This window comes from Talpa europaea (genome assembly GCF_964194135.1).
Source record: "Talpa europaea genome assembly, chromosome: 14".
NCBI classification, from domain to species: domain Eukaryota; kingdom Metazoa; phylum Chordata; class Mammalia; order Eulipotyphla; family Talpidae; genus Talpa; species Talpa europaea.
The window spans coordinates 15,542,755-15,556,541 of NC_140082.1; the positions used below are offsets into that span (position 1 = coordinate 15,542,755).

At 41.2% G+C, this 13,787-nt stretch overlaps 1 protein-coding gene across 13 annotated transcripts in view; it reads right to left on the reverse strand.

Moving 5' to 3' along the window:
* NF2 (NF2, moesin-ezrin-radixin like (MERLIN) tumor suppressor) overlaps window positions 1-13,787 on the reverse strand; it is a gene marked incomplete at both ends in the record, with an annotated part of 73,089 nt that overhangs the window by 29,710 nt on the left and 29,592 nt on the right. For 12 of the 13 annotated variants that reach the window (XM_084253277.1, XM_084253286.1, XM_084253281.1 and 9 more), the window contains 3 exons: window positions 1,969-2,044; window positions 4,167-4,249; window positions 5,137-5,205. The exons of the other annotated variant lie outside the window; for it this stretch is intronic. In XM_084253277.1, the coding sequence (XP_084109403.1) occupies window positions 1,969-2,044; window positions 4,167-4,249; window positions 5,137-5,205 (228 nt within the window). The remainder of the gene's footprint in view (window positions 1-1,968; window positions 2,045-4,166; window positions 4,250-5,136; window positions 5,206-13,787) is intronic. 13 annotated transcript variants of the gene reach the window in all.

Here is a 13,787-nt window from a genome sequence, read left to right on the forward strand (position 1 = left end):
TTATGCTGCAGGCTGCCCCGCCAGCACTATGGTTGGTCCTTATGTGGCACTGGAAGAAGCTACCTGTACAAGGATCTACAGCGCCTGACCTCTTGTTGACAATAAGGAAACTGCACCAAGACTCAAGGGCAGGAAAACAGATTGGCAAACTGAGAAAGGGCTTGGATGGTGATGAGAAGCACCAATCTAACAGCAGGTGTCAGATGGAGAAGTGAGTCCTCCAAAATAAATCTTTTTACTTCTCCTAATACCTCGAAGTCAGGTACAATCACCAAACCATGAGAGATTCCTTTGCTCATCTGCAAACTCTTAAAACTACTGTGCTAACACAAGTGAGGCTTTGTGATTTTAAAATCTACAGTATAAAACAAGAGATTCCATTATGTTTCTGACTAGTTTAAATTAAAACAAACAAAAAAGGATTCTACCTTCTGCCTCCTGTAATTATGACTTCAAGTCTTCTGGAGATTAAACAGAGATGGGACTCAAGCAATCTCCTTGAAATTGTTTTAAGAACTAATCTTCCTTAGTTGATAGTGAAATTTCAGGAACTTTAATATAAAAGACACTAAACTATCCATTAGCTTTGTCACAATATAACATTGTGCAATGTAAAAAGATAAACATAAAAATTGTATATGTTAGTCTAAGTACTGCAGAATTATTCCCTGGTGGTGGCATATATATGATGAGGTAAGAGGAGGTGTGTTCACAAAACTACAGAAATAGAGTAAGTTCGTTTGATCTTAAATAAGAAACCAAAACCAATTAGCAAATATACATTAATAACACTTCAGAAAATAACTTTCCGTATTATTATGGAAAAAATTTTAGGCACTTATTTACTATATGAAATAACTCCTTGGTGTGCCTTATTTTTTGTGAAATGATCCATTAAAAAATCTACTTTTAGAAAATAAATTAGTAGAAGGCTATCCTAGAATATTTAAAATGTGTCTCAATTTACCCAAATTTAATAAAAAATGTATAAGAGGGCCTCCCCGGTAGCGCAGTGGGTTGAACACTGCGCTGCGAAGCTGTCCACAGCCTCTGCAGTGCGGGTTTGATTCCCGGCCAGCCAGGGGGAAACCTACACGGCGCAGCAGACCTCTCCTGCCTCGCCCGCTGCTCCCTTCAGCAGTGTCTTACGTCTGTCTGCCTGTTCTATTCCCTGCTCTGTCTCTGGTGGGTTCTCTCACCCTCCCGCGCCTCTGACTATACCCCGGTTCTCATATAAATAAATAAATAAATCTTTTAAAAAATGTATAAGAGCCCCAAAAAGGAGAGCAAATCAGTACAATAAAGGTGGGCCACAGTAGATGGCTGTTTTAACGTCCACACTTCAGCAGTTTGGAACCAGCAATGACATACTTTAGTAAATCCCATGAATTCCTTTGGAAATAACTGTCTGCATGCTGCATCCAGCTGCAGACCCAGGGAAAAAAGATACTGAACCGGGGATGAGAACAAATGCTTCTCTGGAGTGGAAGCAGTGGGTTCCCAGAGGACAGTGGACTATTTATTAATGGTCTGAATAGAAAACCAATTAGCCTGCTAGTGAGAACAAAAGTCCCCACCCAAACAAGTCAGTAATCTCTAAGAGCAGCTTTACTCTCCTGTGCCCTGGGGGAAGAATGTCTTTGCAGGTACCCCCCATGGGCCAGTTCTCAAAGAGCCACAAATAACCAAGTATTACTCTTGGAGCATTCAAACAAGTTTCTGCTGAGCACAGGACCAGGCCCAAATCCCTCTCCCTGAGGCTCAAATGACACTTAATTACCTAGGATCTAATTGAAGTCCAAAATAGAAAATTAGACTGTAAGACCTCTCTCCCCTTCCTCTTTCCTCTTTACCACTGAACCATTAAAAAGTCTACTACCCTGGAAGGAGGAAGTAACCCATTTTATCAGTCTGCCCCTGTTTCAGTCTCTGCTTCTATCCAGGGAACTCAGAGAGACATCAACGCACCCTGATGGCAAAGTAGTTCACACCATACATCTCCAGGTCCTGAGCTATCTTCAAATATTCCATTTCAGCTTCGTCCCTGTATGAAGAATGAAAGGCATTGTCACTGGAGCTAAGTAAGAAAGCTGGAGGGCAGGTGCTTGTGAATCTGCCAGAAGACACAAGCCAGAGCAGAAACCGGCAAAGACCTTCCCAGTCCCTCTCGGCTGAAGACATCGAGGTCAAGCAGAATTTCCCATCCCCATAAAAACAAGAGGACAGATTCATTACAGTGTCTTTTGGTTTCAATTTCACGCTTTGCTCTTGGTAAATAGTGACACCCATCACAAGTAATTCAAGAAAAGCACGTGTTGTGTATGTTCTCTCTTCAAATGGATTTGGATGTTCAAATTTTATTTAGGTTGTTGCTTTAATCTAACTGTGTACTTTCTTCACCTAGAAAGTTCTGACAATGAAACAACTCTCTGCAGGTTACCTGACAGCTACCTTCCAGATTTTATTTCTTTGGTCATGTTGGAGGTAAGGGCAAGAACTATCTGGGCTGTCAAATCCAAGCCTGGTCACCTATTTCTGAGTCAAATGTATAGGAAGTTCTTAAAGCAGCAGTGACTTGCAAAAAACCTCCCAAACAGGCATAGTATGAAAATTTTGTAACTCAAGTCTCCCTGTGACCTTGCCTTTCCCCCTCTCTCTGCGATCTTAAAATGCTCTCAAATAAATGTAAAAAATTCAGCCCGAGAGGGCCTCTCCCGTGGCGCAGCGGTTGAGCGCTGGGTTGCAAAGCTGCCCGCAGCCTCTGCAGCTCCGATTCGATCCCCGGCTGCCCCCCGGCCACGGAGGAGGGTCCCACATGGCGCGCAGACCTCTCCTGCCGCCCGCTGCTCCCCTCAACAGTGTACTTCGGTCTTTCTGCCTGCTCTGCTCCCCGCTCTGGCTCTGGTGAATTCTCTCACCCTCCCGCGCTTCTGACTGAACCCAATGCATGTATAAATAAGTAAATAAATAAAATAAAAATAAATAAATAAATCTTAAAAAAAAAAATTCAGCCCGAGAGTATGCCAAATGTGGGCAAGACCGCGAAGCATCTAAACGTCACACAAAGTGCTGATACAAACTGGTGCAACGATCTTAGAAAACTGTTTGACATTATTTTTAAGCATAGCAACCAGAAGACAACCTGACTATCTATAAGTACCTATAATAGTAGAATGGATAAATAACATGGGGTTTATTAATACAGTGAAATGAAAATGAAAAATCTACTGCTATGCTCAACAAACTTCACAATATGATGCTCAATAAACAAATGAGACACAAAAAATAGAAACTGACTGCTTTTCTATGAAGTTTAAAACTAATCTATGATCATAGTTAGAAATCAGGAGAACAGCTGGATAACCAAAGATAACTTTGGGGAGAGAGGAGGTAAAGTGACAGGGTTGGGGCGTGGGGAGGGTAACATGCTATTTTGTCACCGGGTATGTTACATGATATTTTCACGTACTGATAATCCATGAAGTAGTATACTTAATATTTTGGGTTAAAGTTTAAAGTTTAAAAAAGCATATGAAAGTTGCTTTGAAGAAGAAAATTTTAAAGGCTATTGAAAGATGATCCATTCCTAACGTGATCGGGGAAATGCTTTAACACGATGTAACTTTTTACTTTTTAGATTACAATAGTTAGATTGATAAAAACAAGTGTGTGGGAGAGACATTCTCATACTCTGATGAAGGGCATGTAAAAAGTAAACTGAGGGAGTCTGGAGATACCTGTCAAACACAAGGTGCTCACACTCTTTGACTCAGAAACTGCTGAGCTACTCATACAATTACATAATGATATAAGATTGTATACTGCAGAACATTTTGTAAAAGTGAAAACTATAGTTACTTCAAATGCCATCCATAGAGGAATAGACGTGACAGCTACGGGAAAGGCATACGTTGCACTTCTTTAAATGAAACTAAGCTCTCCGTGAACACAGCAGTCACCCTGACAGACAGAACCCACACCCACTTCACACCCCACGCACTAGAAAAAAGACGCACACAAAACTGATGGCCAGCATCACACCCAGCTTTCCTTTTTTTCCCCTGTACTTTGGTACCGTATTTTGTTCAACAAGCATGTCCCAGTTTTGTGGTTCTTAAAGAAAGAAGTCGGTAAAGAAATGTAAACCAATAACGAAGCAGCCTCACCTGGCTCGGCCTCGGTGCTCTGCATACCAGGCAGTAATTCTCTCCTCCCACATTTCTGGAGTCATTTGATACAGATTTATTACCTACCAAAAAAAATTGAACAAAATAAAAACCCACACACAAGTAAAGTTTTGGTATTGTGTGCCATTTTTATAATTATGTATCATTTTTACAAAACAGCAAAGCTATTTTTAAAAAGCCACATACAGAGAGCCAGTCACACACAGACGTGGGCGTGTAAACAAGCACCATTCAATTTGAGTCACAACTCAGGCAGCTGCACCATTTATCAGGCCTAGGTGCACCCCTCGCCTGGCAGGGCTCCCCACCACCCCCCAGGCTGTGGTTCCCCCGAGGGAGGAAGTGGGCCAAGAGCAGTGCTCACTAATCCTGTGCAGACAGCCAGGGAGCCTGTCTGTGCAGCTGCCTTTGCCTGCACAGAAGCCATCAAAGGAGCAGGAAAAGTCAGGAAAGGTAAGGAGCAGCCCTTCACTACACAATAGATGAGCAGAGCTGTAATATCAGAAATAGCAAAAGGGAGAAGGGCCTATTTCTTGGCTAAAGAACAAGATAAACTACACCAAGGATTAAAAACTATAATACCGCCCCCAACTCTTCTATCACCAGGAGCAGGAGCAAACAGCTCACTTGCCTGGGCTAAATCACTTGCAGCCCTCAACGCATCCCTGAGAATCGCTGCCACTCATCCACCTTTACACAGACAACCATGCCAGAGAACATTTATACAGGTCATGTCAGTCAGGGCAGCCCCAAACTAACTCCACGAAACCTTTGCTTCTTAATATTCTCAACACAGACTGCACACTTTTTACTTAAGAATGATTCCAAAATATTTTTTTTTAATGTTCTTGCCATGTACTCCCAACATTCTTTCAAGTCCTTCAGTTAGTTTTCTTGCAGAGCACATAACTGCTCTATCTTCCCAAAGAGGGAATGTTTTTCTTCTTACCCTTTTGGGAAGCAATTCTTCTTGGCCCAAAAATCCCCGCTTGTGAACAGAAGGGTCGTAGTCACCATACTGGAAGGAGAAGAAAAGGAGAGCCGGGCGATTGAGATTCTACAGACAACTGCCATTTCTGAACAGAGCTCAAATCAGTCTCATTCCCTCCCAGCTCCGGGGAGCAATTCAATTCTGATGACAAGTCAAGATTTCAACCTTGCTAGTTTGTTATCCTTGAATGAAAATACAAAGCTGATTATATCTATGAACAGAGCTGCACAATCCTGTAAGGGATGGACAGGTGATGTGCTAATAAGAATGTGGCATTTGTATAGAAATATGACTGTGTTTTCTAACCCACAAAGAAAGCAGTTAGTACCAAAACAGCAGCTTTTGAAATGAAACAACAAAACACAACTGTGAAAGTTGTGATTAGCATCGTGTGATAAGAGTCTTACCTAGGAATGCTTCTAAGTGGCCGGTAATTGGAACCAACTGCTAGGTGGGAGATGAGAATAATGCAGGCAATATTTTTAATACCTATCACTCAAGGTTCTGCAAAATGCTTTGGGGGAAAAAAATCTGATGCCAAAATTGTCATTCCTATCTGTACAAAGAAATGAGTAAAAGATTTTCCTAAAGCTGCAAAACAAGTCACTAGTGGGACTAGAAATGGGCCCTGCATTTCAATACATTCATCCAGGGATAATGACTTGGAAATTTATTTTCTGATTTAAGAAAACATCTCTTTCTTTCCTAAAAAACTTAAATCTGACGAGGAAATAATAAAAAATGATAGCATTTTTAAAAAGAAACCAATCATAAAACATCTAGTAGAATGTGAAATCAAAGTCTATCTCTTATCAATCAGCATCTAGTGACTTTTCTTTTGACCAAAACAAAAAATCTCAGTACCTTGGTGTAATCGTCTATAAACATTTACCCTTTCAGTCATCAAATTGGAAAAACAAAAGAAAGATCAGGCACAAGACTGTCAGCTCCACAAACCATCAAACTGGATCAGGATATAACCCACCCTCTCATTCCTAAAGAGCCTCAAGTTAGACTTGTGTGTTTCCCAAATGAAGTTGTACACCTAACAATAGATAGCGTGGGATCGAAAGGAGATGCTCATCAGTAACTTTACGTGCTGCATTCCGATACCACTCCATTACAAAAGCCTCATGAATTAATATTTTTCATGAATCTCATCATTATCTTGTGAATAGCAGAATTGTATTACATTGCTTTTCAAATGTTAAGAGAATTAATTTTTCAAACTAAACATTTAAAATCTGCCAGTATGGGGGCCTCCCTGGTGGCACAAGGGGTTAAGTCTTAGCACTGTGAAGCTATCACAGCCACTGCAGCACAAGTTCGATCCCCAGTCAGGGAGCTGACCCACGTGGCGCAGCAGACCTCTCCTATCTCGCCCACTGCTCCCCTCAGCAGTGTATTTCAGTCAGCCTGCCTGTTTTGCTCCCCACTCTGTCTCTAGTGAATCCTCTCACCCCCACCCCCACACCTCTTGCCTGTACCCCAGTTTTCATATGCATAAATAAATAAATCTTTAAAATAAGTAAATAAATAAATCTGCCAGTTTTTGTAACTCTGTCTAGGCATTTCTTCATTTAAAAAAACCTAAAGGGGGCCTCCCTGGTGGCGCAGAGGTTGAGCGCTGGGTTGCAAAGCTGCCCGCGGCCTCTGCGGCGCCGGTTCGATCTCCGGCTGCTCCCCGGCCACCGGAGGAGGGTCCCACATGGCACGCAGACCTCTCCTGCCGCCCACTGCTCCCCTCAGCAGTATACTTTGGTCCTTCTGCCTGCTCTGCTCCCCGCTCTGGCTCTGGTGAATTCTCTCACCCTCCCGCGCTTCTGACTGTACCCAGTGCATGTATAAAACAAACAAACAAACAAACAAACAAACAAACAAATAAATAAATAACATGCCTCTAAAAAAAATAAAAAAATAAAAAAACCTAAAGGAACCTGCTTTCCCTCAATCTGTGAGAGGCCCAGGGATGTAATAAATCAGTCACTGAGCCTAAATGGTGGTAGCCTCTAGGGAGGCAGGCTGCTTAAGCTTCAGTCTCAGCTCTGTCACTTATTAGCTGTGACCTTGGAAATTTGTACCTCAGCTTTCTCATTGTAAAATGGGGATAATAACAGTATCTTAGAGGACTCTTGTGGAGATTAAATAATACCCATGAAAATTTTAAACTATGCTTGACACATAGCATTCAATTCCTGACATCAAAAGATAAAAGTTCAAGTCTGTCACCTCTGAATCTGTATTCTTATTTGTCAAGTGAGAGCACTAGCCTTAGAAAATTTCAAAGGGGGAGAATTCTGGAGTATTGCCGAAGGCCCTCAGTAAGGCACCTTCTCTCTAAACCTCAGCTTCCTAGAAAACCAGGATCCTTAATAGCACTTGCCTCATTATGGGGGGACAAGAAGGATGTAAAACAATCCAGGTGAGCATTTTGTATAAACCTGCTTCACAGTGAATGTCAGGTGTTACTGTTATCTTCTGCATTATTTATAATGACACTGGTTCCTGTTTGCATCTCTGATTTTTGCTCTATTAGTTGGGTTTGCAAGTCTATCAACTGTGCTGACCTAGAGCTAATGCAGAAGTAAGCAGATATGCAAAGTTAAAGTTGTAAATTCAGACTCCAAAGGCTTGGAAGATTTAGAATCCACATTATCTTGCTGAGCTCCCAGCTACTCTACTGATCAAATACTTTCCATCTGAGGACTGCAGGGGCAGCAAAGACCCTGCAAAGAACTTCTCCATGGAACTGACTCCACTTACTACATTAAAGCCACCTTGATGTCTGTATCTGCTCCTAAATGTCTCTTTAAGGAACAAAAGAAAAAGAAACCCCTTAAGTTAGGCAGTTGGTGAATAAAAAAGAAAGTCATAACACTCCATAGGTAAAGATAGCTGTCCTCACTCTTTTATGTGCTGCCTACTGAGAATAGAGCCAGGAGTAAATTTACTGTGAAGATATTAATGATTCTTAGATTATAAGCTGCTGCACCTGCCAGGGCCTGTATTTAATTTTATATTCATAATTTGGTATTCTTGCATTAAAAAGCAAACCCTAAGTTATATAACTGTAGGCTCCCAAAACCTGGATCGACCCCTGACATAGACCAATTGGATTTTTTAAAAAGATTTATTTATGTATGCACAAAAGAACTGGGGTACAGGCCAGAGGTACAGGGGGTGAGAAGATTCACCAGAGACAGAGAGAGGGAAAGAACAGGCAGACTGACTGAAAATATACTGTTGAGGGGAGCAGCGAGTGAGATAGGAGAGGTCTGCTGAGCCATGTGGGTAGCTCCCTGGCTGGCTGGGGATTGAACTTGTGTTGCAGAGGCTGCGGATAGCTTCACAGTACTGGGCTTAACCCCTTGCGCCACCAGGGAGGCCCTGAACCAACTGAATTTAAATTTAAATTTAAATTCAAGAAGGAACTTTGCCATTTAAAGAACTCATAGAATCAAATTCTTAGCAAAAATAGAAACACCCTCTAGATAGTAAATACTTTCCTCTGCCTATATGTATGGAATATTAGATCAAATGCTCTGAACAGGATTTCATAAAACATAAAAGATTTGATCAAGACATACACAGAAAAACTAGATCCCTACCCACACCAGTCACTAAATTCCAGATGGATTAAAGGTGTTAAGTGATAACAAAAATCCATAAGAGCTCCAGAACAAAAATACAGAAGAACATATGTATACTAATGATTGGTAAAGTCACTCCAAAAATCACTCAAAACATAAAAAGACTGACATGTTAAAACAGACCCAGGTTAATATCCATAATATATGGAGTTCCTATAACTCAATTAGAAAAGGATAAATAATACAATGGAAAATGGCAAGTCATAAATAGTTGATCCACAGAGGAAAGAAATACATTTGGTAAACCGATGACAAAATGCTCAGCCCAAATGGAAATCAAGGAGGTGAAAACTTCTTTAAAATCTTTTTATCAGATTGGCAAAATATTTATGTACTTATTTATTGTGTGACTATATTTATTCTTTTAATTGAAGTAAGATTAATGTAACAGGGTGGTCCCCAGGGAAAGGGGAGGTTCCAAGTTCCCTGCCCCACCCAAGGAAGGCTGGAGCTGAGCAGGGAGGAGAAGCTGGAGAGGAGACTCAGAGAAGATAGGAAGCGGGATGGAGAGCAAGGAGACCTGGAGGAGGCACGTGGAGCAGAGAGACATGTGAAGAAGCTGCACTTGCTTTTTGGCCTTGGACTGGTCTTAGGGTCTTGGGGAACCTGGAAGGAGACACTTGAAACAGCCATGGGTGGAGACCCTTGGGGAGGTTGACAATGGCAGCTTTTGTCTTGATTTTGCTCCTTCCATTTCAGGAGTGCTGGGTCCCTTCCGCCCCTTTCCTGGGGGTGCCCACCAAAAGGTACCTTAGACGTGTAGCAGGCTTTCGGGCCTCAGTGGCCCTGCTTTGAGCCAACCTTATTTGGCTGGGCATTTACGCATAAGGGGATGGATAACTGGGTGTTTCATGTGGAAACTATCTTTCCCTTGTCTTTATTGCACACTAATTTTTTAAAATTCCTTTCCTTTAAAGGTCTTACACACTAGAGTATGTTGATGTAATGGGCGGCAAAACCTATTTAAAGTGAAGTCAGTTTGGGGGCCTCTCTGGTGGCACAGGCGGTTGAGCACAGCACTGTGAAGCTGCCCACAGCCATGGCAGTGCCGGTTCGATCCCCGCCGGCCTCGGAGCCACCACCATGGCAAGCAGACCTCTCCTGTCTTGCCCGCTGCTCCCCTCAGCAGTGTATTTCATCAGTCTGTCTGTTCTGTTCCCCGCTCTGTCTCTGGTGAATCCTCTCACCCTCCCACGCATCTGGCCTGCACCCCAGTTCTTGTATAAATAAACTAAAATCTTAAAAATAAATAAATAAATAAAGTGAGGTAGGTTTGGAGGCCCCGGGGTGCCTCTCACCCTACCTGGTAACATAAGGATCCTCCCCATCAGGTATCGCCACTACAGTGCACCCACCACCAAATCACCCTTGATCCATCACTATAGTCCATTGTGCTTCCTTCTTTCTTTGCTCTTACCCTTTCCCCAAGATTAGCAAACATTTTGAAGGCTGACAGCATCCTCTGTTGATGAGGATATAGAAAAATAGGTATTCTCATGCTATTTTTAGAAGTTAAATTAAAATTTACATATATAAAATCCATCATTGTAAGCATTTAATTTAGTGGTTTTTAGTATATTCAGAATGTTGTATACAACCATTACCACTATCTAATTCTAGGTTTCCATCACCCTAAAGAAAAATACCATGCCCATTACCAGTAACTCCTAATTTCCTTCCCCTCCTCCCAAGTCCCTAGCAACCTAAATCTACGTTCTGTCTCTATGGATTTGCTTATTCTGGACATTTCATATAAATGGAGCCTTTTGTGTCTGGTTTCTTTCACTGAGCATTATTTAAATTTTAAATGTTCTTATCCTTCAACCCAATTATGCCATTTCTTGGTGTCTGTCATAGAGAAATCTTGTTCATATGTGCCCAAAGAAGCATATTCAAGGACAGTCACTGGATTCATTTAATAATAGAAAAGTAATAGAAAGAAAAATACACCTGTGTACCAATACAGATATATTTGAATAACCCAGTGGCTTCTTTCTATAAAATACTGTTAAGCAGTTGAAAAGGGTGAGGTGGGTCTATCTCTTTTGACAGTTTCAAGTGGAATGGGTATGCTGTACTACAGTTCCCCTGCAGTAGCAATGTAGAAGTGGAATTTGGGGAGGGGTTGCCTCACCTAACCACATCCATTGCCCTGCTGAGGTTATGCCACTTCCAGCAAGTAAATGAGCTCAAACACATCTATCCAATTTATTAATTCCCTGCCCATGTTCTAGTTCTGAACTGTTTACTTTGTTGTGGCTTTAGGTTTTCTTTTACTTGCTTACTAGAGAGATTAAACATTATTTTTGTATTTACCAACCATTCTCATTTTCTCTTCTATAAAGTGCCTGTTGCACCCATTTTTCTGATGTCTTTTCTATATAAACTTAAGAGATCTTTATATTCAGGAATTGATTTGCAATTCTACTTCTAGAAATCTGCCTTTTGTGGGGAAGAGCTTTTTCATATATATGCAAGGAATAATATAAAAGCGTTTTCAGTAAAGCACTGTTTATAACAGGAAAAAAATAGAAACAAACTACTTTTTCTCATAAGGGGGGTGGATAAGTAAACTAGGTTTATTCATCAACAGCTATTAAAATTAAAGACCCACATTGACACATATGACGTGAATACATCTCAAAATCAATGTTTCATGAGATAAAAATAGCAATTTAAAAAGGATATACAACTATTATCTCCTGGCACTTGATTATGTTTTATCTTGATGTGGCGGATGGCAGAACTTATTTAGAACAGGCAGGTTTGGGGGTCCTGGGGTGCCCTTCACCCTGCCCTGTAACACTCCTTGAGGTGTAAACCTCATAGTCTCTAACCATAATGATCACCAGAGTCTTCTAACAGGTTTTCCTAACTCCAAACTTCTCTTACTCCCCTCTGTCCTTCACTCAGCCATGTTTACTGGCTCTGCATCCCCTTCAGGATAAAGTTAAGACCCTTTGTGATCTGGCCCCCTGTAGACTTCTCCAGCCTCAACTCCTTCTACCTATACTTTACATATACCCAGCTTCCCAACCAAATTGCCTTTAAGCACTATGCCTGTAATTTGCATCAGAGTACTAAGAAACAGTAAGTCTCCTCTCCAACTATTCTTTTATCTCTATGAACACCAGGAGTACTGCAAGAATGATGAATTACATACCACCCTCTCCCAAAGTCAATTTTAATAAGAACACATTTCAAACCAAAATAAAGAAGTCAAAATAAAATACAACAGGTGGCTCAAAATGTTGAAAGATGGCTTGGTGTGTCATGCAACTACACCAAAATAAACCCAGTCCATACTTTTGATTCAAACATAACTCAGACTCCAACCAAGAAATACGATTCTTGTTAACTGAACCATGTGATTAATATTTGTATTTATACTTTGAAGGTAATTGTTTCTTTATGCTTGGAATTAACTGTGTTCTATATCATTGGAATAGCTAAAGTACTGTAATGAATACATTTGTGCCTAATTATATTCCATGTGTAAATGAACTCAATTCACTTTCTCCTCCACACTTCTGAAGTTCCTTTCTGTTTCAGATAAGTTGTGTAAGAAAACAAACTAGACATAATGAAGGAACGAGTATGATTCAGAAGTCTGGACAAACATGACCATATAAATGAATCTGGAATTTAGTGAAAGGTGGTGGGTGCTACCCAGAGACCTCCCTCTCTCACATGCTGGGTGGGGGGGCAAGATGCAGGGTGCTGATTAAGGTACCCTGGACACCATGGTTCTCATGCTATCTCCGCTCTCAAGTTCCATTCTGCTTCAGAGAAGTGAGCTACAAATACCATTTTAAAAAGATTCACAAGATTTTGTGACGTAAGCCAAGTTATTCATTGTTTCTGGGCCTTAAATTCCTCATTGGCAAAAGAGGCATAATATGCTCAAGCCTTCGCTTATGAAAAAGACTGCACCAAGTTTCACACGAAATATTTACATTACAGTATTTTGTGAAACTGTGAAACAGTAAGATTTTATTAATAGCAAAGTCAGAGTTATCCTATTAATATTAACCTACAGTCCTAGAAACCAGAAGCATGTTATAATAATCCTAAATTTTCCAAAAGCAGACTTAAAGCCATAGATTACCTTTGTTTGTAAGATTCTGAGAATTTACACCGGAAAAAAAACCAGAGTATCCTCCCCCTCCATATGAACCACATATGCTGTCTGTGAATCACTTTCATCTCTAAATTAGTAGGATCTAAATTAGTAGGGCTTTCCTACAGTGAAATCTGTTTAAGCAAACATCTGCTGGTTCCCTGAAAAGTTTTTCCACAGGTGGTCTTTGAATTTGTGGCCCAAAATCTATGCAAAGAAAATGTAGCCTTTGCAACCGAAGCCTTTCAAAAAGAAGTAGCGTCCTTGAAAGACTGGGTCTCCTCTGAGCTGAGGAGAAGATGTGCTAAAAAGGAATTCCACCCTGGGCGAGGAAGTCCTTGCAATTAATGAAAGTGACAATGACTGCTTCATCACTGTCAGGACAATACTGACTGAAAGGACACATTTTTCCTGTTATTAATATTCTTTTTTTTTTTTTTAAGATTTATTTATTTATTTATACAAGCACTGGGTACAGTCAGAAGCGCAAGAAGGTGAGAGAATTCACCAGAGCCAGAGGGGAGAGCAGAGCAGGCAGAGTGACAAAATACACTGCTGAGGGGAGCAGCGGGCAGCAGGAGAGGTCTGCGCTCCATGTGGGACCCTCGCCCGGTGGCCGGGGATCGAACCTGCGCTGCAGAGGCTGCGGGAAGCTTCGCAACCCAGCACTCAACCGCTGCGCCACCGGGGAGGCCCTGCTATTAATATTCTTAATCAAGGCATAAAAGGAAGCATATGTTTCAGTTGAATCGAGGCCTATTTTCTGTTTTTTCAATTACTCTTTTTTCTGGGTAGTAGAATAGACGCAGCACAAGATGCAAGTCATGAATTCTGCCCTT